The sequence below is a fragment of the Cibotium barometz genome, chromosome 50, assembly GCF_041138505.1.
Source record: "Cibotium barometz isolate CiBa-2024 chromosome 50, ASM4113850v1, whole genome shotgun sequence".
Taxonomy (NCBI): Eukaryota; Viridiplantae; Streptophyta; class Polypodiopsida; order Cyatheales; family Cibotiaceae; genus Cibotium; species Cibotium barometz.
The window spans coordinates 2,823,619-2,847,782 of record NC_141095.1 but is presented as its reverse complement, the minus strand read 5'-3'; the positions used below and the strand labels follow the sequence as shown (position 1 = coordinate 2,847,782).

General features: G+C 45.6%; 1 protein-coding gene across 1 annotated transcript in view; it reads right to left on the bottom strand.

Moving 5' to 3' along the window:
• The window catches only part of LOC147609721 (aspartic proteinase 39-like), a 76,844-nt gene that overhangs the window by 18,241 nt on the left and 34,439 nt on the right, over positions 1-24,164 (bottom strand). The window contains exons 5-9 of the mRNA XM_086787356.1: positions 21,779-21,858; positions 11,313-11,409; positions 11,121-11,193; positions 9,877-10,044; positions 9,652-9,779 (exon numbers count right to left, since the gene is read on the bottom strand). Of these exons, the coding sequence (XP_086643482.1) occupies positions 9,652-9,779; positions 9,877-10,044; positions 11,121-11,193; positions 11,313-11,409; positions 21,779-21,858 (546 nt within the window). The remainder of the gene's footprint in view (positions 1-9,651; positions 9,780-9,876; positions 10,045-11,120; positions 11,194-11,312; positions 11,410-21,778; positions 21,859-24,164) is intronic.

Below are 24,164 nucleotides of genomic sequence, written 5' to 3'. Positions count from 1 at the left end.
TTTCACGCAGAGATCCTTCCACCAAGCGAACGCTTTATACTGAAACATAATTTGAATTTGACTAATACGCTACGCAATGAACTTGTACAAATAAAAAAAAGCAATCCACTTCCCAAGCCAGCTATCCAAGTAAAGTTCCTCACTCTCCTCACCGGAAAAAGGTTCCAAGTGGAAGGAAGCCTGAAGAGGAGGAGGAGGATTACTAAGCATAGCTCCGCCAACTGTCTCTGTAAATCAAGCATTGTGGAGTATAAAGAATCCACAAGAGGAGATGCAGGAGGTTGAGGAGCGGGTGATGGCTGTCCAAATGGCAGAGGAGGATGCACATAGCGCATATAATGATGATACACGGCTATGAGTATTGAGAAAAAGCACAGTAAAGATTAGGATCAATACCAGAACTTGCCATAGGAACCGGCTGTCCCAAATACTGAGAAAGGCGCCGAAGTCGTGTATTTCAGGGCTGAGAGGTACCCCACTTACGAGGTCATAACCGGTTGACACTGGCCACCAAAAGCATCCACATGCACTCCCCAAGTTGCTTGTTGTTCTGCCATGAAGTAGAGGATGAAGAGATCTCAGCAACTGTGCATGGAATCAAAGAGTGTAGAAAGCTTAAGACGGCCGCCTTGAATGGGTAGAGTACTGTAGCTTCAGCTTTTAGAGTAGATACAATTCACAGAGGTTGACTTTCAGCCCATGCTTCAAGCATGAACGCTTTTATGAGCTTGTACCCCAAAAAAACAAGTATTGTCCCAAAATAACAAGGCGCCACCTTTTCAGCTTTCTTCTCTCCTTTTTTAGTATTAAAAGCTACTATTAGCTACAGTTGCCCAAAATACTGTTTGCACTTGCTTTCTTTTAATAAAATTGTGTTCCCCTGTAGTGAAACCATGCACCCATGCCTGCTGTCCACCCTGTACTCACAAATGTGGGCCTGTACTAAACACCCATGTGTCTCAAGCCACCACACCCATTGTCTTAGGCAGTCAGCGCTGTATGGCAGCCAAACAGCATTGCACAGTTCATTACAGTTCACAGCTTTTCTAATCCCGTCACATACACGTGTGTTAGGGTTTTCCCCTCCTCTTCTCTCAGTCGGCAGCCCACCTCAGGTAGTGTTGTTCGCAGCTATATACAGTAAAAGCTTGCAGAAGAGTTCCAAAAAGCATGAACACCCGGCACAACAAAGAGCGCACAGGTTTCTGCCTTTTGCAGAACTCGACCAGCTCTCTGTTTTATACAGCCAGCAGTCACAAAACCTCTTGAGCACCAAGACAACTAAGATCTAGGGTTTTATCCATAAACATGTTGACATGACGATTGCCAGGGAACAAGCAGCACACAAACACAACAAAAGCTTCTACTTTTTCCGTAGATATGCAACGATTCAAAGAACTATCTACGCACATCTAACCATGGTGTCTTCCCCGTTCACCTCTGACTCTGCTCCGTCCTCTGCCCTGAGCGTCCCATACCACCGAGCCTTGGAAGACAAAAAGCAGCCTGCAGATTTGAACCCGGAAGATCCACATGATGGATTTTGTCCTCTCCTTCCAAAGTATTTTCCACTTGATTCCAACAGGTCTGGCTTTGATACCAATGTCAAGCCACCACAAATAGTGAAACCTCCAGCAGATCTCATAGCATACTGGGCAGCAAAATATGTAATGCTCCTCTGTCTCAACCTTTGTGTGGCATAATCGGCATGCTCTGAAGACACGCTCAGCATAGTCACATGGGTCGGGGGACGGGAACGGGGACGGGGAAGGGTTTGGGGATGGGGAACGCCTGGAGGCAGGGAACGGGAACGGGAATGGGAACGGGAACGGGGACGGGGACGTGTCTGTGGGCATTCACCTCTTCCTACCAAGACCAACCTGAAGTTTGAACCCTTGCCCCCAACACGGACTGCTGGTGCTCGCGAGGAAGAGGCCATTGAAGGCTGATGGCAGCTTAGATGGAGCTTTGGCACGCTCAAGCCTCAAGAACTTGTGCAGTGTGCACTATGCACACTCCAGAGGAGAGATGGAAGAGAGCAAGTGTGCACAACAAAGATGGAGGAGAGCAAAGATCACTCAGCAAACTTCGCACATAAGCCTTTAGATAGGCTTTTTTTAAAACATTAAAACTTAAAGCTTAAAACCTAAGAAGCAAAGCCTTCCAAAAGTTTGTTCACGTCCCCAAACACCCCCCCGTCCCACAAATCCGTCCCCTTGTGAGGGACGGCACATGGGACGTCCCCCCCTGCAGAGGGACGCATCCCCGTATGAAAGGGAGGCCGGGACGGCATTCCCCTGTCCCTAAGGCCCGGGACGGGCGTCCCCTGTTACTATAACGCTCAGCTCTACCTGTCTCCACTATGAGGCGGTGGGATGAAACCCGTATTTGGCCAATCACAATCCGCATGGCATGGGACGTATGAACACTCAAGTGTCCCGGCTGCTAGATGAATCCATCCTCAATGAGTGTTCTCCCCTATGATCTGCAGCAAACCATCATTCCCACATCGGATTATCCAGACAGAGTTTGCTGCAGCCCCGATGATAGTGGATGCACTCTTCTAGATAGTCACATACCTCCATCGCAGCAGTCACATGGATCCTGCAGGTGCCCGAGGCTTGCCCTAGAGTCCTTGAGACAGCTAGCACTCGAGGGCCAACCTTGGAGTATGGTATGCCTTAGTTTCCACTTGGCAGTATATGGGCTCCGCATGGACCGCCTTCTACCCCTTCAGTACAGTTTGGACTCCCCTTTTCTTCGGCTTTCTCGTGAGGACACCAACTGGGTTATCCGGTTAGATCTTCTTAGCCTCTACACCCACCACTGCGCATGGATCACACCTTCAGAGCTCCCAACGAAGATGCACTCCTACAAAGATCACTTCACGATATGATACCATACGGGAAAATACAGTATGATTTTTTATTTTTCTTATCGTACGATAAAATACGATGTTTTAAAAAAATACTTATAGACTTAGGTATTTCCAATTTCGAGATATGGAGTATTTTAAAAAGGAGGGAAGCATCACAGTACAAAGGGAGCTCAAACAACCATAGACAAGCAAAAGCAAGACCATTACCCCCCCCCCCCAAAAAAAAGGGAAAAAAACCGTATGAGTCCGTATGGTGTTCCATACAATATGGCGTCGTACGCCGTACAGAAACAACTATGAGGTAGAAATAGGATGAGACAATCCCCACAGGATCCCGTTTGTATGTGAACCTCAGTCTAGATGTGAAGGGCGGGAGGTATTGAAGACCATTACCTTGGTTTTAACAGAGAGGTCCCGGTGAGTGCAGAAGTCCTATAAGGCATGCAACTCTCTCTCAAGCCCCTCGGCTGAATCTGAAAGGAGGACGATGTCATCTACATAATGCAATAAGGGGATCAATATGCTTGCCAGTGTGGGACCAGCCCCACCTAATCCGTCAATGAAGCCCGAGATCTCATCAATGTAGAGGCCAAAAAGAGTGGGTGATAGAGGGCAGCCCTATTTCACCCCAATAGTGCTGGAAATCTCTTGCGATGTACCTCTTGGGGATCTCACTCGTCCGGTTACTGACTCATACAGGGCGATGATGCTCCAAACCAACTCCTATCTCCTATAAACGGTGTAGGAGGCAGGCCCAAGGTACAATATCAAAAGCTTTGTAGAAATCCACAAAGCTGTAGTAAATCCTCTCATACCGTGCTCTACCCTCCTAAATGATGGCATGCACGATGAAGATGTGGTCAAGGGTAGAGTAACTCCTCCAAAAGCCTAGCTGTCCAGAGGCTTTGCATCCCTATCTCTCTGCAAATCTCAGCTCCGCCTCTAGCACCGATCCATAGAGTTTGGCCTGAGTGGCCAATCATGATCGTCCTATGATTATTAGGATCAAGAGGATCTCCAGCTTTGAGGATGGGGGTGATAGTGTTACCGGACCAAGAGGGTGGAAATCCTTCACAAAGGGCTCTATTGAACATGTAAGCTAGTAGGGGCACCAAGGTATCATCAGCATGTGAGATGTACTTGGCAATAAGTCCCTCGTGATCCTGGGCTCACCCATTACGTAGTCTACGAATGATCTTGAGGACCATGCCCTTTGTGAAGTAGGTGGAGGTGGTGGGATGGAGATCTAGTGGTTGGGGAGAGGTCGCTAATGGGGGATATGATAGAGGGAGCGTGCATAGGAGTGCCAGGTGTCCGGGTAGGTGATAGGTGGGGGGGGGGAGGGGGGATGTTCTCAGAGTTTCCTGTAGGCCTCTTTGCAGTTCGGCCCTAAGAAAAGTCGGTATAACTCATCCTCTTTCTGAGCGTAGAACTCCTATTTCTTGCATTGGGTGAGGCATTGAGAAACCCGTTGCGGTCGGCGCTTCATGATTTGCCCAATCCATATCTCATGCTTAAGACGGGAGCGTGTGGCTTGGCATTCGTCATCATCATACCAACAGTTCTGAGGCATGGAACCGCCAGGTGGCTTGGTGGTAGACCACCACGTGCAGAAGAAAGAAGTGGTGGCACGTGTGGAGTATGGTGGTGAGTTGTGATGTGAGGGTGGGTAGGGGGATAGTAGGTTCCACATCCTGGGGTTGGGGGTAGATGTGGTTGGAGTAAATAGGGTAAAGCTCGTGATCGAAATGGACCTGGGTGTAATGCAAATGGGGGGTGGTGGCGGAGGGATGGGTCGTGTGCAGGTGAGAGTGAAAGAGAGGTAGGCATGGCAGCTTCAAAGGGGGGTGGTGGGATGGAGAAGTCAAGGAGAAGGTGTGCCAAAGCTAGAGATCCCATGACATAGTCCACGGTGCTGCTACCTCCAGAGTGATGGAAGGAGGTGAGGGTGTCCGAAGCGGGCCATTGGGACATCCCGTTACAGATAACAAGACCATGTGCAACTCCAAGCTCTAAGAAATATCTCCCATACACCATGACCTCTTGACAGTCCTATGATGATCTCTGCAACCCCTTGTCAGTGATGTCCATCTCCTGTAGTCTAATAGGGTCATCCAGATCGAGTAGTGGGATCTGTTGACTCCCCATCCTGGCGTTGAAGTCCCCAAGCAAGAGGACTTCCCCGAGCTATGAGAACTGCATAATATCCCCATATAATGATAAGTGCAGTGACTGGCCATGCTGTGCGGCGTAAGGGGAGTGGCTCAATGCAAAATAACACAAAGCAATGTGGATAACTTTGTCACCGCCGCTAAGTTGTAGCCACACCTACAGATACCGTGCATCCACGTCCTTTCGGATTATGCTGAGAATTTGTCGGAGATGGGATCTAAAAAGGACAGCTACCCCTCTTGAGCCACGTACTCCTCCTGATGTGCGGGTCTTCGGGTCTTGCCTTAGAAAGCTGACTCCCACTCATGCTTGGCTATGTATGGTAAAAACCCCTCTCAGGGCTCTGATGAGTCTTTGTATAGAAAATGACATCCTTGCCTATGAGAATCTGGCTCAAACCTCCTGGATTCGACCACAAGGTGACATTGCAATTCCATACTGCTAATCTCAGGTGTTTGGTCTCACAGGCCCCCCCCTACGTCCCTATTTGGGACGGCGCTCAATGATAATGACCCTACCATCTTTGTAGATAGCCCACTTGCCCGCACTATCCACCCCCATGTACACTTGTGCATAGTTGTCAAGTACAATACCATACGATTTGTACGATACCATATCGTACGGGGAAAATACGGTATGATATCAATTTTTTTCTTATTGTACGATAAAATACGGTGTTTTAAAAAAAATACTTATAAACTTAGGTATTTCCAATTTCGAGATATGGAGTATTTTAAAAAGGAGGGAAGCATCATAGTACAGAGGAAGCTCAAACAGCCATAGACAAACAAAAACAAGACCGTTAGCCCCCAAAAAAATTGGGATTTATTTTTCAAAAAAAAATATTGTTTTCAAAAAAATTCAGTACGAGTCCGTACGGTACCTTGTCATACAGTATTCCGTACGATATGGCGCCGTGCGCTGTACGGAAACAACTATGCCGGTGTGCCCTTGAGGGCAACCCATCTGTCTAGGAAAGCATGTTTGCTGGTGGCATCATGGAATGTGATGATGAGAGGCCGTCCTCATGTCATATCCTTACCTGCCCTCCATGTATCTGCAAAGGGAGGGGGGCGATCCCGTCCACTCCTATCATTTGTCAAAGTGTCATGGCATTTGCCTTGGGGGAAGCCCCCGCACTCGCACATGGAAGGCCCTATCCTTCCTGCGTTTCTCCACCTCGAGAGTCTTCTTCACTACCTCCACCCAATCCTTCTTCGTGACCTGTAGTTCTTCCCGCAACTTATCACTCACAGCCTTCAGCTGCTCCAAGTCCATCTATCAGACCCTCCTGAATATTCAGTTCCCCTTCCTCATTCGACAGTAGCCTTTAGGGTTTCCATTTCTACCCGGAGTTCCTCTATCACTAGGGCAGCCTTTGGCATTACCTGTTGTTGCATTTGCGTCTCTTTCAACATCCGCATCTCCTCCTCCTCCTATCGGTTCACCTTTGCTGCCAATTCTTTAATCTTGTTATTCTTGCCATGTATCTCCAAGAATAACAAGATTGAAGAATCAGGATATGGCCATAACGTTGCTGTCACATTTGCCCTCTGAGTACTATTATGGACACCCGTGTTTCATTTTCTTTGTGCAGGGAGGAGGTTGGAGGACTCTCCGCTATGGACACTCGGGAGTGGATTCTAGACAGTGGTGCTTCCAGGCACATGACTCCTTCTCGTTCGGCTTTACGGGATCTTTGCAGGTATTCTAGTCACATCCTTATTGGGGATACATCCACTATCCTAGTTCATAGTGAGGGCAGGTTGGAGATAGTTCCCGATGGCAGAGGGGGGAAGCATTCCTCCCAAGTGTTGTATGTTCTATCACTTGGTTTTCATTTGTTGTCAATGCATCAAGTTTGCAAGGCTGGCATACGGGTGGAGTTTGATGAGCATTTTGTTGCTCTCCGGGACAAAGCAACAGGCCAAGTAGTTTGGGAAGGCGGAGTGGAGAATGGAGTTTACAAACTTTCAGCACTCTCTCTCCCAGGTCCTCAGTTTTGTGAAGAGTGGCAGTCTTGTAATGGCCACTTAAGTGTGGATACGCTACAGGTGCAGGCTTTCCCGGACCAGATGGTGGATGGCTTGCCAGTTGATGGTAGCAGTTCGCAAGAACTTTCCAGTACTGATGTTGGTAGTTCTTGTGTTGGTCAGTCAGAGGAAACTTTACAGGTAACCTATGCTCTGATGTCTCATAGCATTCGGGACAAAGATATTCCTGTAGTTGAGGAAGCTCTTTCCACGGGGACCTATTGGAAGGCAAGGCAAGTGGCAATTGATTACTTGCAGGAGGAGGTAGATGTTGCACATTCTCCAAGCTTTGTGGTTCCGGATTCAGAGGGGGTGGTTTACAAGTTTTTGAAGGCCTTGAGTGATCTTCAGCAGGTTTCCAGGACTTGGCATCCCACCGTAACAGTTGTTGATCCTTGTGAGCAGTATGATGCCTCCTTGACTCGGAAGCAGAATGGTTCATTGTCTTGGTTGATGCATACCAGATTGGACAGAGCTTCCTGATGAGGCTGTTGAGCTCATGTTTGTAGAGGACTCTTTGGGAGGCAGGATTGCGTATCTTGTGGTTTCTACAGCATGCGAAGGATCTTGGACTCTCTTACATAGGAGGGGGATTGATGGATGGAGTCAGACTCCAAGGATGGAGTGACTCAGATTGGGGAGGAGAGCCAAACACGAGGACCTTGACATCAAGCTACAGTTTTTCCCTTGGCTTAGGAGCGGTTTCATGGAGCAGTAAGAGGCAGCCAACTATTGCCTTGTCATCGACATAGGCAGAGAACCGGGTTGCTTGTGGTGCTGCTTGCGAGGTGGTGAGGTTGCAGAGGTTACTTGGCGGGATTGGGTTTCCACTGGTGGAACCTGAAGTCATCAACAGGCATTTTATTCGTGAAAAGATCGTTGCTGATGACATGTTGCTAGAGTTCTGTTCGACGGAGGACAGTGCGGTGGACCTCTTCACGAAGTCTCTACCTCAGGCTATGCTCCAGCAGCACTCCAGCTCCCTGGGGTTGGTTCCACATCCAGGAGCTGAGAGCATAGTCACAAGGGAACGGGAACGTTTTGGGGAACGGATGACTGTTTGGAACGGGAACGAAAAGCTTGAATAAAAGGGAACGGAATCGGGAACGCCACATCATTGCATAAATGTGTTTATAAATTTACTTTATATATCTGTAAATGCTTTGGAAAGAGGCATAGTAAAGAAAGAACCTCAAACCATCTCAGTAGTGGCCATGATAATGCATAGATGTGTTCTACATGATACATAGTTCACTTATATTTCTTACATGGTCTGCGGTGCCATTTTGGAACGGGAACGGGAACGGCTATCTCTATGGAACGCGTTCCCCCGTTCCAAGAGCTTGGAACGACGTTCCCTTGTGACTATGGCTGAGAGGGGGTGTTAGCAATCATCTCCTGTCTGTATATTTACACCAGGGCCTTTGTTGTGGGTGTGCCCGCCCGATTTAGGTGTTTTCTCATTTTTCCCCACTCTCCATATTTTTCCCTATTTTTTCCAGGTGTGGGAGGCTGTCCTGTGCTTGTTGGCTTGTCCAGACACTGGCCGACTGATCCTGCTGCTCCCTGACCTTCCTTGTGTGCTGGCCGACTGAGAGTTGCTGGCCAACTGGAGTTGCAGCAGGTCGTGGACCTTTTTGGTGGCTGTCGGCTGCTTTTCAGCAGGCAGACTGGTCATCTAGGTCCATATAAAATGGCCCCTTTGCCCCCCACACATTGTATTCAGTTTTCGGGATTTTCTCTTGTGTATATAGCAGAGTTATACGCTTCTCTCTCTCCCTCTCTATTTCTGTGTTTTTCTGCAGTGCACTTGCTCTAGTGTTTTCAGATATTGTCTCCATCTCCGCTGCATATTCTGACAAAGTCCAGGCTGAAATGTGGCAGGAGACGCGGTCGTCACAGATGTGGTCAAGATCGTGATGAAAATGGACACAGGTGAAGGTGGTGGCAGGGGGTCTAGGTGTGGGGGCTAAGGTGGGGCATGAGATCGTGAAAAAAGGTATGCATGGTCGGCTGGTATGGGGGGAGGAGAGAGATCAATACCGATGACGCCAAAAACGAACTATGGCCCAAAGGACCAAATACGATGCATAAACCATGAGAGGTCTTGATCTGAACATCAACAGAGATGAGAAAGACAAAGTTATGAGTCCAGACTTGTCACAGCTGATTACACATTCATCAGCTTGAGGCTTAGAGATCCACTGGATTTGATTGCTTGAATTCTTTGATAAAGGTTCACCTTGAATGAAACTGCCCATTTCCCTGCTTTGACGTTTGCTCAACTATTGCAGCTCATTGTTCTCTCGTATAAGACCAACCTTTAACAAATGCAGGCCAACAAGGCAATACAATTTCTCCCCAAAAATCATATAAATAAGCCCCTTTCTAAATCGAATTTTTTTGTGAATCTATCGTTAAACGTTTAAAAAAATGTAGTTGTAAAATCCCTTGCCTTAGCTCACATGATACTTTACATGTTTTAGTAAAACCCAACACCCCCCCCACACCCCCCCCCTTCCCCCCTTTCTTTAAACGTACCCAGCCCCAATACCATTTTCTTCTTACCTGGCTCATATCAATCTGTAGCTCTTGTGACAGGTCCTTCAAAAACTTGGACTTCAGGTTGTCAAAGTCTGTATAGTTCATATCCAAACATATGGCCACATCCACATTTCCCGAAACACATGTTGGACCTGTTCTGCAACAAAAAAAAATTAAATAGATACATTTGGCATTCTTCTAGCCTGTTGACATATAGAGAAAGTTAATTGAAAGGTAACAAAAGGTAACCTGGTGTGGTAGAAGAATTTCCTTCCGGTGCTATGTCAGGGGGTGCCAATGGCGGTGTGAATGTGGCTGCTTGCAAGTTGTTCCAAAGATCAGAACAATTTGTCCTCCAGAAACCAATTTGCTGATTTACACGGTCATATGTGACGAGCATATTTCGCACTACGATGCCTGTATCAACATGATTCATGACCTTGAATATCCACAATAAACATGAAAAGGATGCATAATAGGCATATATCTCTAGATAAGCATAAATAAGACACATGCGCCATTTAAATGAGAAAAAAGAACCCCTAGTTTTATACTTAAGTGGAATCCCATTTCAAAATAATCTCATTTTCTGCACTAACACACCCTAAACTCATTTATGTAAGTGCCTAGCATAAGGTTTAGGCAATCTCTTATGGTCAAGACTTGAGGCCAAAAAGTTGGTGAGCGAAAATCCCAGGTAGCACTGGAGCTCCCACACCTTGCGACCTTTGTGCAGCAGCACCCCCTCATCCCTTACCACCACACACACACACACCCCCCCCCACCCAACATTTTAAAAAAGTAACAGAGACTGGTAGATCCATGTAGAGAAGACAATGCCCCACAGCATCCCACAAACCCAGGATTGGAGGAACCACATCCACTACCCAAAGAAGACCACGCAGAGCCCAGAGGTGGAATAAGGAAATGTTCCATGGATGCAAACATGGTTCACCACAAGGTCCCTTGAAGGATGAGATCCTCACCTGTCTGTTGTGCTCAGAAGTAATATTTTATTTTCAATTTGTATATAACATTAGAGGATGCCCTTGTCTAACTATTTTGCTCTCATAGACCACTTTAACCCATCGGTAGACATTACTAAATCTGCTATTATTAAAAAAGCACACGCCGAGTCAGAGAAAGTCTAGCAAAGAAACATAAATCTGCTATTATTAAAGAGGCACACGTCTTCTAAGAAAACATTCATGTATCTCTGCTATTATTGAAAAGAGGCACATGCCAAGTGAGAAAGTCTACAACAAGCAAGTCTCTCTCTCTCTCTCTCTCTCTCTCTCTCTCTCTCTCTCTCTCTCTCCCCCTATACTGCAGACGCACATGCAAAGTCTGAGAAAGTCTACTACAAGAATAAAACTAGTTCCAAATGCTATGCATGTTGTTCTCTTAGGTGCTTTATACTTGATTGAGATGACATAATAAACAGAAGAAAAGAGCAAAAAGCATGCAAGTCCACCATTCATCAACTAGCTGACCTCCTAGGAGTGTAGCAGAATCCTTGTCACTGCCAAATATCCCCAAGCAATAGCTTCCTTGCACCTTCACATGCTACAATAAGAGAGCCACAACACCAAAGTTGCTCAAAGCATCAAAAAAACAATCTGAATTCCAAAAGCTGAATTAATATAAAAAGTCGATCCTGAGACCTACAATCAGGAAAAGCTTACCTTAAAAAGGTAATTCTCGGGAGCCAAAGACACTATCTGCCCATCTCCAAACTTGAGCTGCACTTCAGGAAAGTGATCTGAGAGCTTCGACAAGTCACTGACACGTTCAAAGAGAACCAGTAAGAATCCAACTACTTTGAAATATAATACCCCAAGTCAAACTCTTTCTCTCCAAATGCCTTTCCATGATTCTCAAACCCCACCAAAGAAAAATCACCTCTACACTGCCTGAAATTGGCTCGATCTTCCCCTTCACTTCTACCCCAACCTGTTGGCTTTCTGCCAGGCCCTCTGTTCCTCGGGTCTACCCTTCTAACCTGCGTCTAAAGTAGCAAAACACACACGTTGACAAACCATAGACAACTCATTTGAAGTCAACAGCTCACTAAGCCAACCATTGACTCCAAACTTGTGAAGGGCTGCTCCTACTAATAACTGTAGCTACAACTACAATTCGCAGAAATTGCCACAATAGCATGGAACAATGCAAGCACAGTTGAAATAACAGAACAGTGTAGGAGAAGTCTCTTACTTTTTGTAAGAGGGCAAGTACACGAGTAAACTGGCTAGTACAGCTAGAATTGTCCTCCTTTGTATTCATCCACAAAAGAGTGAAAGCGTACAAATGAGTCACCCATGATGGAAATGATTGATTGTAATGTCTACATGAATGGCTGTCATATAGCTAAGGTCCTTTTTATGTACATACATTAGTCCTACTGTCTACCAGATAAATGAGCAACCAAATGGCACGAGGCATCGTCCACTAGATCCCATGATGACTAACAAAATACAAAAGTACACGAACTGTAAATGAAAATTATCTACAACCCTGCCCCTTTACTAATCGAAATAGGGGTCTACAGCCTAAGCTGACTGTCCGATTGTTTGCTAACATTACAAACACATCTTGCTTGGAAGAATTTGCCCTCCATCTCCACCCATTATCTTCTCTTTTGCACCAATTGCACAAATAAATGCATCAAGAAATATCTGGTATGATTCCAACTGTGTATCCCACAAAATCTCCTCATCTTCAACAGCATCATCGCCTCTTCCATCTCTCTAAGGTTCACACCAATCCAGAGAGCCTTCCAAAACATAAGAATCATATTTACCTATTGCGGTGGGAGGACTGCTTGCAGGGAACGAGGACTCAGGTAGTATTTCTGTAATCATTGCCTCTTCCATCTCTCTAAGGTTCACAGCAATCCAGAGAGCCTTCCAAAACATAAGAATCATATTTACCTATTCTGGTGGGAGGACTCCTTGCAGGCAATGAGGGCTCAGGTACTGATTCTGTAATCCTGAGCTACTCATGGCTGGCAATTCACAAAGACTTAAACAAATAAAGTTCCTATCCTCACAAAATGATGAAGGGAAGAAGGCGCTTTTGCAAAACCGATGGCGAGGAAGAGATCTCGTAGCAAAACTGATGACGAAGGTGGTACATACACACTAGTCAGCCTTCTTTTTACCACTCAACCCATTCATTTAAAGGGTTGATGACACATGTGGGCCAACCCACAATAACCGGTGGGCTGCCACCACCTTGCAAGTGCCCATAGGCTTGTATCCACACCCCTTATTAATGAAGGGTGCCTAACCCAAGACCTCTCCATATGTTACATGCACTGCGGAAGTATGATCTTGATTAACGCTAAGCAAGAGAGTTTGATGTTAATCCTATTGGTTAGCAAAACACACAGAAGACGAGATGTAATCCTAATCTACTGTATATTCCAAACATATGGTTCTTGGATCTAGACTTACGTCCAGTTCATGCATGCTAATCTATTGTGCATACAAAGGATTCCTGTTGATTCCACAGCTTGGTCGTGCTCTCCATATGCTTGCATTCATGGCACCGTACACTAATGCTTAATCCCCTTTTTATGCAAGAAGTCCTTGAAAACATTTGACATGTAGTCACCTCCTCTTATCTGTGCGAAGAGTATGAATTCTCATTCTCAACCAAAGCTACATAACACTGAAAATGCATGAATACCTCAGATGGGAAACACCCATGTGAACCTGGTGCAATCATTGATGAATGTGACAAAATACAAATGTCCCCCCAAAGATGGTGTCCTCATAGGACCACAAACATCACTATGGATGAGCTGTAATTTACCATTAGCTCTCACTGAATCATGTCTTGGGAACGGCTTTCTATGCATTTTGCCAACAATAAAACCCTCACAAACATTATCATCCGGAATCTCGATATGAGGCATGCATTCCACCATATTATGTTTTTGCAAAAGCGTCGAGCCATTATTCAGCTACCTTCTTTGCATTTGCATCTGATGCAACTGAACATACATGATGTGTTTGTTTGACCATTGCAAAGCGAACTTGTGGATACAATCCGAAACTATTTTTTAGGGTCCTTTGATGAGACACTTGTCACCCACAAACTCCACATGCATACCATGCTCGGCAATAGAACACACTGACTAAGTTCTTCTTTATGCCTAATACATACAACACATCATTCAAGCAACTCTACTTCCCATTGGCCAATAACAAAGGCACCTTGCCTATACCTTTAACAAGGTATGTGAGTGATTTGCACAAGAGAAACTCCAATGATCTGAAACAGATTGCATGGAGCTGAAAACAGCACTCCTAGATGTTATGTGACGTGTAGCACCACTATCTATGTACCAAATAGGAGAACTCTTCTCAGAAGCACTAAGAGATACATCACTAAATACAGAAGCATCACTATTCACCTCTTCCATAGTCAAAAACACCCAATCATCGTCCACAAGGTTGGCTGAATTTTCTTGCTTACCCTCGGATACATCAGCCACATTACCATATTCCTTGCCAGTATCCTTCTTCTTGTCCTTTTCTTGAGCTATCCTTTCACGACGCTCACTGAAATAGTGTCCAAGCTTGTGGCAAAAGTGGCATTTACCCTTCTTTTTCGTAGAAGCCTCACCCTTGGCTGAAGTATCACCCTTAGAAGATGACTACTTGGAGTCAGCCTTGGACTTCCCTTTGTCTTTCACTCCTGTTCACCACCATGAGTACGGTTGGCCCTTGTTTGCTCCTCTTGTTAACGCAAGCCCACAAGCTCATCAAAAGTCACTGGATATATATACCTAGACAAATCCAAGAGCATGCCCAAATTCACCTAATAAGAAAGTGCAATTTATAACCTCATGGTAGTCATCCACAAGACAATAAACCATCGACTCCATCATGCAGAGTATGGACTAGATACTACAACATCCCCCACTAACATCATCAGTTCCCGATAGTGGGTGTAGAACTTGGTATCAATATATGCTCCCACACACACACACCCCACGCATGCACACACAGCATACATTCATACAAAGGTCTATGTACTGAGTTTCTGTCAGAGCTCCGGAGATACAAGGCAGACTCAGACACCATAATGCAGCCTAGCACCAAGGATCATAACAAATAGAAAGAATTATTATAACAAAAAGGTAGTTGATAGGGCATATGCACCATTAAAGATAGAAAGAATTAACACAATATCAAATGGTTGCAACTTGGACGAAAACTTCACAATGCGAAATTTGCATGTCTGCTAATACAACATAAAGATATACCTAGATGATGGTAGAGGCCATATTTCAGACTATATGCCTGCTAGTAGACAGATTCAGAGAGATGCCACAGGACAGATTGTCATACAGAGCTTTCGAGGCATCTAGACAGCTGGCTGAGGCAGGAGACAGAGGATCATGGTATGCACAGGTCACACATTGGTTCTCACAACATGGCCTAGACATGGATCATCTACCACCATTCCAGTATGACAGGGATGCACCACATATCCGTCTCTCTCTTATTGAGGGGAACAGAGTATTGAGACAGGACCTATGGCAGCTCTATACAAAAGACATGGATATCCCCTACACAGCCTCTTCCACCGAAGATGCTATACTACAGAGATCACTTCATGAGTATCACTGATGATGGATTTATAGAGAGGCCTAGATACATGGAGGGCTTTTTACCACACGGCTCCCGAGTGGCTATTGGTCAGCTTAGAGTTTCATCACATCGATTGGAGATCGAGACTGGCAGAGCAACACGGATCCCCCAAGAGGAGAGGGTATGCAGATTGTGCAGAGAGGAGGTGGAGAGTCAGGAGCATTATGTATGCAGATGCAGAGCATATACAGCCATCAGAGAGAGAGATCCCATTTTATTCAGAGAGCCACATTCCCCACGCCAGATCTTTGAGGCAGCAGACCAGCGCATACTGGGGAGATTCATTCTAAACATACAGCGTCAAAAAAGACACATCATTACAGGCTCAGACAGCTCCAGAGGGGGGACGACAGACACAGATTACTACATTTTTTCAGAGATCCATCCCACTCCCAGCCCCTACACGGCAGGGAATTACTCTCTAGTGAGCAGAGACACTCAGAGCCCGCAGGAGACAGAGGACACCTGGCTTTTGGACACCACGCCTATACCAGAGAGAGAGATGACAGAGATTAGAGCTTTGTTTCACAGAGAGGGTGCGGAGCGACTGGCTCGCTTCAGAGCAAACCCAAGCATGTTCTTCAGGGAGCTGTGGACACCCCCTTCATTGATGTATACCATTTTATACCCCCAGTATGGTACAGGATGGAGCTAGCTAGGTTGCATATCATGATTATATACTCCATGCATATAGCTTTGCATTCTCCTAGTAGTCCTTTTTTTTCTGAACATCCAGAAGACATTGACAGCTGTACATTGATTTGTCTCAAAGGTCGAGTTCGGCCTCTAGTAGATGTTAATACAGCTCTCTCTCTCTCTCTCTCTCTCTCTCTCTCTCTCTCTCTCTCCCGCAAAATTGAAACTAAAGGTTGTATAGTATTAGTAAGTGCTTTAATGTTCATTGAAGAATCTTCAAACTTCATATTTCAAAATTTTATAAATAAACTATAAATTTTGTGTGTGTGTGTGTGTGTGTGTGTGTGTGTGTGTGTGTGTGTGTGTGTCGGGGGCAGCGTTCACTACGTTTGGAACCACCTTGTAAAGATACCCCAACTTTATTTGGGCTAAGCACCACTAACCACTTGACGAACTTCGTGGCACAATGTCAGTCCGATGATCTTGCGATCTCTCTAGCTTCTTGCTTTGGCTTGTCGGGACAACTTCTAGCCATATGTCCCTTCTTTCCACAATAAGCATCGATCTTGAAGCTCTTCTCTCCCAGCTTGAAGCCCACTTTGCTGGATGATGAAGTCTTCTTTACCTTCTTTTCTCTTGCTTGTCCTGAAGAGGTTGCATCCCAGATAGCAAACCTAGGAATGGCCTCCCTGTTTCCTTCATGAGAAATGGAACAGGTACCTGTAGATCCTTTTGCGATGGTGACTCCTTTGGCACGAAGATAAGCTTTAGCAGATTCGGTGGCTCGATCCTTGATAAAATCTTCAAACATTCGAGCCCTTCTTTGGTCATGTTCCCTCTTGGTTCTCAAAGCAAGGACTTCTTCGTCTTTGAGAAATCGCTTGAACTACTGAAAGTCATGATACTCTTCTGATGACCATGGTTCCCATCCTGAAGTCCTGTATTGACCTCATAGTTTTTCCCTTCATTAGGCCCTTGGTCTCCCTCTACTGTCAACATGGCTCTGCCACCCCAAGAAAGTTTCTTCGAGAGAAATCCTGCTCTGATACCACTGTAAGTCCAGCGGAGCGTGCAGTGCCAGACTCAACCATGTGTCCAAGTGATAAAGATATAGAGTGAGAGGGGAGAGAGTGAAGGAAATAGGGATCTTGCACAATACACCACACTGAGGGAGGAACAGGCCCCGCCCCTTTTCAGGAATTTATTCAGGAACAATCCACGAGCACGTTGGCCAGGATCAATACAATCAATGAATACAAAACAAACAAATATGCCGATGTAGGATATCCAAGTCGATGTTGAGGCACAAGATCTCTGATGCCGAGCACACCACGGGGATGACCCACAAGTATCTCTCACCGAGTTAGTACCAGATCCAATATCCAATATCCAATATCCAAATCCAATGAATCCAAGTCCAAGTCCCAATCCAAGTCCAAGTTCCAGATCCAGATCCAAATCCAAATCCAAGTCCAAGTCCAAATCCAAGAAACACTTACTCATCCCATGAGTAATCTCCACAACTCCTATAGCCTTGTCGATGAAAAAAATCATGGAAAAACTCTTTCTGGCAAGAAAACTCATATTAAACCTGTTTTAATGGTTTTTGGGCGATAAAAACCTCCAGAAAGCAATTTTTAGGGTTTTTGGAGCAATTTTAGGATTTTTGAAATTTTCTATCCGTAGCTCCCTACATGTCCGTACAGTTCCTTATAGTTGTATGGATCCGTACAGTCGTACGGACATGTGATGACGTAGCACTACAGCCGATGGAGACGCTGCCTCCAATAGTGGCCTTTCTCGCCACAATCAGTACAGTCCTCTCTGCCTTCAGTTTCTCACGGTCTGAATCAGACTTCTTCTCAGGAGACTTCTCCGGTGAAGCCTCCCCGTTGCCCTTGTTGTTACGGCCTTTTGACCATTGGCCAGTTAAGGCCTCAGAACCTCCGCCCTGTGGAGGGTTTGTGAATCTTTCCTCCTGGTCCAAGACCATGGGCACAAGCTCCTCCCATGTGATGGTGCTGAGCTTGCCACTGGTAATCAACGAAGATTAAAATGCTAAGTACTGAGAGGATAAATGTGACAGCAACATTATGGCCATATCTTCTGATGATATCTCTTTCCCAGCCTGGAGAACTTCTTGCTGAAGAGCCTGCAGCTTGTTGATATGCTCCCGCATCGTCGACGACTTTGCAGGATTCATCACCCGCATCTGTACTTCCAAGGAGATCCTCTTCATGGGCAATACCCTGTTGTAAAGAGAAGCCAAATGCTGCCATATACCTCTGGCCAGCGCCATATGCTTGATATGATTGATTACATGTGGTGTGCAATTGAGGAAAATGAAAGAACAGACTCTAGCATTGACACAATCGCATAATTGTGCCTGTGTCTCACGTTCCTTCCGAATCCAGGGTAACTCCCCTTCCTCTAACTCCGACTGTGGAACCCCAACAACAATGAAATCAGCAAGGTCATAAGACTCCAAAACAAATTCCATCATTACCTTCCATATGCCGTAGTTGTTTCCGTCCAACTGACGGTCCACTGGGAACGTGGGGAGTGTTGGGATCTTCACGTGCTTCTCAGCCATCTCAAGTAAATCTGCCATTGCGGGGGTGTACCTGAAAAGGGTGGGTGGGTGGGAAAAATGAAGAACTAAACTTGCAAGTGGCTGTCCAGCAAATCAGCCCGCCTTCCTCTAGCTTCTCCTCTTCCCGTACGGTCCAAAACAGTCCTCCAATCAGCACAAAACAGCCCCCCTCTTGCTCAAATAGTTCCCAAGATCTATCAAGAGCCTAGAGCTCTAATACCATGTCAGAATATGCAGCAGAGATGAAGACAAGGTCTGAAAACACAAGAGCAAGTGCACTGCAAAAAAACACAGCAATAGAGAGGAAGAGAGAGAGGCGTGTAAGTCTGCTATATACACGAGAAAATCCCGAGATCCTGATTACAAGATGTGTGGGGGCAAGGGGCCATTTTATATGGCCCCTATCATGATGCCAGTCGGCCAGTAGTAAAGACAGCCAACAGCACCAAAAGACCCACGACCTGCTCCCACCTCCAGTCGGCTAGCATATCTCAGTCGGCCAGCACACAAGGAAGGTCGGGGAGCAGCAGGGACAGTCGGCCATCATCAGGATTAGCCAACAACCACAGGTCAGCCTCCCACACCTGGAAAAAATAGGGAAAAATATGGAGAGTGGGGAAAAATGAGAAAACACCTAAATTGAGCAGGCACACCCACAACAGAGGCCCTGGTGTAAACATACAGACAGGAGATGACTGCTAACAGTTAAACCTGTTTGATTCTTTTTTCCAGCTTTTTGACCAAGAATGGTGCTTTTTTCTTAATCAAACCTTATGGACCCTGTCCCCATGTCTTCTTCCACCTGTCTAGTGTCCGGACATGGGTTTCATCATGAAGAATAGAACTAGGAGGGCCAAATAGTTACACATGGAGCCTGAGATGATGTGATTACCCAGGGCTAGCTATCCTGGTGATCTTCTGTATTTATGTTTTGGGAAGATTCCAGAGGGATCATGAAGCCCTGAACACTTTACTTGATACAACTGAGCAGATGGGTGTTTCTTTCATTCTAGTTGCACTCGTGTGTGTGCATAACTTTGATTTTATATTTGGATGACTTGTCTTGTTTGCCTGGACAATGCCTGAGATTATTGCCTGTGTTGTCTATGGGGCTAGGGACACCTGGGCACCCTATGGACATGTATGTGCACACCTCTTTGGGACTGCGAGGTGGTCTACATGTGTTTTGCACATGGTAAGTGTCCCTAAAAACCCAATATAAAACCTTCTGATTTCACATACTAATAAATCTGGGTGCAAGTTCACACTCACTTATAAGTGACCAGACAACTTATAAGTTGTACACACTGGGCAGGACTATTTTAATACACCTGGAGGTCAACAGACGGGCACTGGACAAGATTTGGGCAATCTGCTTGTAGGTGCCCCATCCTAGACCTAAAAAGCACACATTTCAAATATTATTGGTGGGCAAGCTCTATTATTGAGTAGAACTCCAATTTTGCTCATGCGCATGCTTTTCTGGCGCATGGAGAGCTGGTCGACCAGATCTGAAGCTTCCTACCGCCATCCACCGCGTCAGATATCAACCAAGTTGAAGGAGGGAGCTGGTCGACTACTTCTGGAGTTGTTTCTAGTGCTGGCCAGCTGCTTACAGACCTTAAAAAGCTGATGGTCAACTCATCTTTGGACACAAGAAAGCTGGCCGATTTGTGTGGAAGGCTTCCTCGGCTGATCGATTATCTTCCGGCTTGTAAACCCTAGTCGACTCTTCCTAAGTTCCTGGGGCTGCTGAGAGCTAGTCGACTACTGAAACAACCCCTCAAGGCTGGTCGATTTGGTTTGTGAGCCAGACAGGTGGAAGATGGAGTTACAAGGATGTCCCGGGCTGATGTGGGAATGTTGTGGGCTGTCCATGGTTGTCCTTCATGTGCTCTAAGCTGGGAAAGCTCTCTTGTTCTGAAAAGGGACATCAAATTTAGCATATGTTTTGCTTTTGTTTTCATCTTGTACTGGAAAATTCAGGTGGCCAATGGAGAATCCCCGGGCACCCGCAAGGTTGTATCTGAAGCAGCCCATCTTCTGGCCCCTTGTACTGTGCAGAGTTGTTTACCTCTCTCTCTTATCTGCCATGTTCATGTGTTTGATCAGTTTTCATGATTGATAAGATTTCCGTGTTACAGCTACCCTTCTGTTACATTATGCCTCAATCAAGGTTTGATGCAAGATACTGAAAAAGAAGTGTTTTCACCACTGCAAGTAGATCTTATACTTGCTGAAATAAAGGACTTTCTTTTGTTTTGCACCTTGTAGGCTAGGGTTTGCTGGTTTTCCTGAGTTGCCACTGTATTTGACTGTTTTGAACCTCTTGCACAGCTATGGTCAACTGTTTTTATTGAGCTGCTGCTTCTTTTTAATGTTTCAAAACTACTCAACGGTTAGAATTTGTTGTTTTCACTGAGTTTTTGCTTATTTACCATGAGAGAGCATGAGAGAGCTAGGTATGGGGAGTCCATGCTATACTGAGAAAAGGAAGGAGGCGGTCCATCTCAAGGCCATGTGTGTCAAACCACTCAACCACCTGGAAGTACCATCCTGGTGCTGCTGGTAATGATGGTGATAACGCTGATGAGGAGGAGGGTAGTCTAGCATGCCTCTCTCTCATGAAACCTTAGACCCAACCCTAACTTTGGGTTCACACCTGAAGTGATAGGTTTCACGCTAAAACTAAGAAGTCTAAGCTGGTATGAGCGCCCAAAGTATAAATGAGCCCCACTACTGTGTTATGCAACCAATGAGGATTTATCCAACAAAACTTAACTTGTGGTAAAGGATTTCTATTGCAAAAATCACAGTTTTCTTGGAGGAGAGAATTAATGATCAGGGTCTGCGGCTGATCAACCAGCCCTAGGCCCCCTCTTGTTTGTCACTCAATTTGCAATCTCTCACCGCATTTGCACCTATTTTAAAATGTTGGAGCCTCCCTTCTGGTGGAACGTACATTGGAATCCGCAAGACTTAAGTTCCCTGCAATCCAAGCTGGTACCAGCAATCGTAGATTCCTAAAAATCTAATCTCCCGTACCTTCAATGCCTACAAACTTATAAATATAGCATTTTTTTGCCATTATATTTTGTGTGCTTTAATTTTCCCAATTAAGTATGATTTAGCCCCACTCTGCAACAAAGTTATGGTGTTTCGGTGGAAAAGGACTAAATCTTTGGCATATCGGTGAATAAGGAGAGCAAAATGTTTAAACTTTAACGAGTGTCTGTTCAGACTGCTCGCGTCTTACCTTCCTGCACCTTCAAAGCATATATCAGGATAATGTGAATCTGGCCCAGCAACTCGATGCAGTTTCACGTGCTGTGTGAGCTGCAACAGTAAAGCTCAAGTCATTATTAACACAAACATGTACACAAAATTCTCAAAGGTCCATAATACATTAGTTATCTTCTACCATGAAACAACTGATTCTCATCGAAAGCAAACCAAGATCTTGTCACAACCACAAAATTGTCTCACACAGTTTGAGCAACTTGCAAGCATACTTCAATTCACATACATAATTCGCTATACATGCATCAACCCCAAACAAGAAAGTATGTATCATGACTACTCATAACAAAGGTTCATGTTGCAGGCCCTATCTTAAGCACACAAATCATACTCATCATGCAACGCACAGAAGACAAGATAGAGACCTAAGCTACTGTATATTGCAAAATATGAGTATATACAATGAATATCCTAGATCTCAATCTAGATCCTAATCATACATGTCATCCTATGATGCATACCAAAGATCCCTGCAGTCCTCTACTTGATAGCACACAAGAGAAGCTCATGTTGATCCACCAATGTTGCCCTTGCTGCCTAGCATATGGATCCTCCTTGATCTTTGCTTGATGATGATTAATGAATCCTACTGCCTCCTTCCCCTTTCAGCCCACAAAACAATATCCAAAAAATCATATTGTGTCCAAACCATGCCCCGCGGTGTCCCATCGATGGGCACATGTTCCAGACACTTTTGGGCGCCTACAGAGCTGCAAAATCAGGTCCAAATCTGCCCATATACCTACTAGCAAGGATAAACATGTTGGGATATTCGGAGCTTCATCCATGTGATACAGCCCTTATTTGTGTCATTGTGTGTGTGTGCGCGTGAACCACCTCTTATGAGGTGATAAGTGTGCCATGTGGCAACCCACATGTGTGTGTGTGTGTGTGTGTGTGTGTGTGTGTGTGTGTGTGCGCCCCATAAAATAAGGTTTTATACCTACAAAAAGCCATTGTACTCATCAATCAATATTATTGATCAATCAATCATATTGAGTCGTGCAATCATTGTCTCACTCTAGCTTTGTGCTCTCTCTCTCTCTCTCTACCCACAGTCACCATGGAGCTCCATCCACCGTAGTAGCTCTACTAGCCTACACCTTGGGGCCTCATCCAACATTTGGTATCAGAGCCAGGTTCGTCGCTTCCGGACCTCGTGAGCCGCCCTGCCCTGCTGTCTAGACTGCGCTGCCAGCTCTACCCATTTGCACTGCCCACCTGCCGGACCCCATGATAGGGTGCCAACTGGGCAGAGCGCGCATGGGGGTGGGGGGGGGTGCAAAGACCCCGGCTGAGCCGCCACCTGACCAAGCAACGCTGGGCGCCCGGACCCCTTGCTGGGTCAGGCTTGTTTTCGCCCTCCACTCCGCAAATTTCTCCCTTGATTGGTCTGGCCCGTCATTTTTCGCTCTTGGCGGCCTCGCAATCCGGCGCCGTTCACTCTCCTGTCATCGCTACTATCTTCTTTCTCCGGATCATCAACGGCTTCTCTCAGCCTCTCCACCGTGGGCTGCCTTCCTCCCGCCGTCTACTCCGCATGTAGCAGCCCACATCATCATTGCCTTCCACCCATACCTGCACATATCAGCATCACATTTGGGATTTTCTAAATTGAGGTAAAATCATCTAATTGAAGCTTTGCACTCGCGAAAATTTAGGGCTTTCCACAAAATCAGTTCTTTACATCGAACAGGAGCTCATACAGCATCTCATCTAAATTTTTTATTTTTTATAAAACCATCAAATTAAAGCCCTATACATCCATAAAATTTGGGGCTTCTACCAAAATTGTACTCTTGCATCAGCATTGAAGCATCTCCTACATTTTATTTGACCCCTAAACCCTAATTGAGCCTCTCAACCTTGCCATTTTGAGAGTCATGGGCTATATGCCCTAAGCAACTGAACCCATGGGCTACACCGATGTTATTTTTCGGGGCATTCTTGTTAAGAGCTTCACCAATAACATCACTGAAGAGCACGAGTGTGCACACATGTGTGCTACAGTTGTGCGAGGAGCATCTCCCAAGTTGGGCGATTTATTATTTTTTCTATATGTTTCTATGTGTGAGCGTCAATAAGGGTTCTTTGCCCCAAGTAGTCCCCCGAAAATCTAATTGTATCTATGTTTGTGTGTGTTTTCCTTTCTTGTGTGTAACAAGGGCCTTGATGCTATAAAGGGCTTCTTTTATTCATTTATCGAAGTTAGGAGCCAAGGGGGTTGATTGAAGTGCTAGCCTTGCTACCTCGGTTGCATTATGTGATTGGAGGGCTATCATGACATGGGAGAGCAAGGCTTCCACGCATGCAACAGTATCAGCCCCTTTGATAGCAAGTCT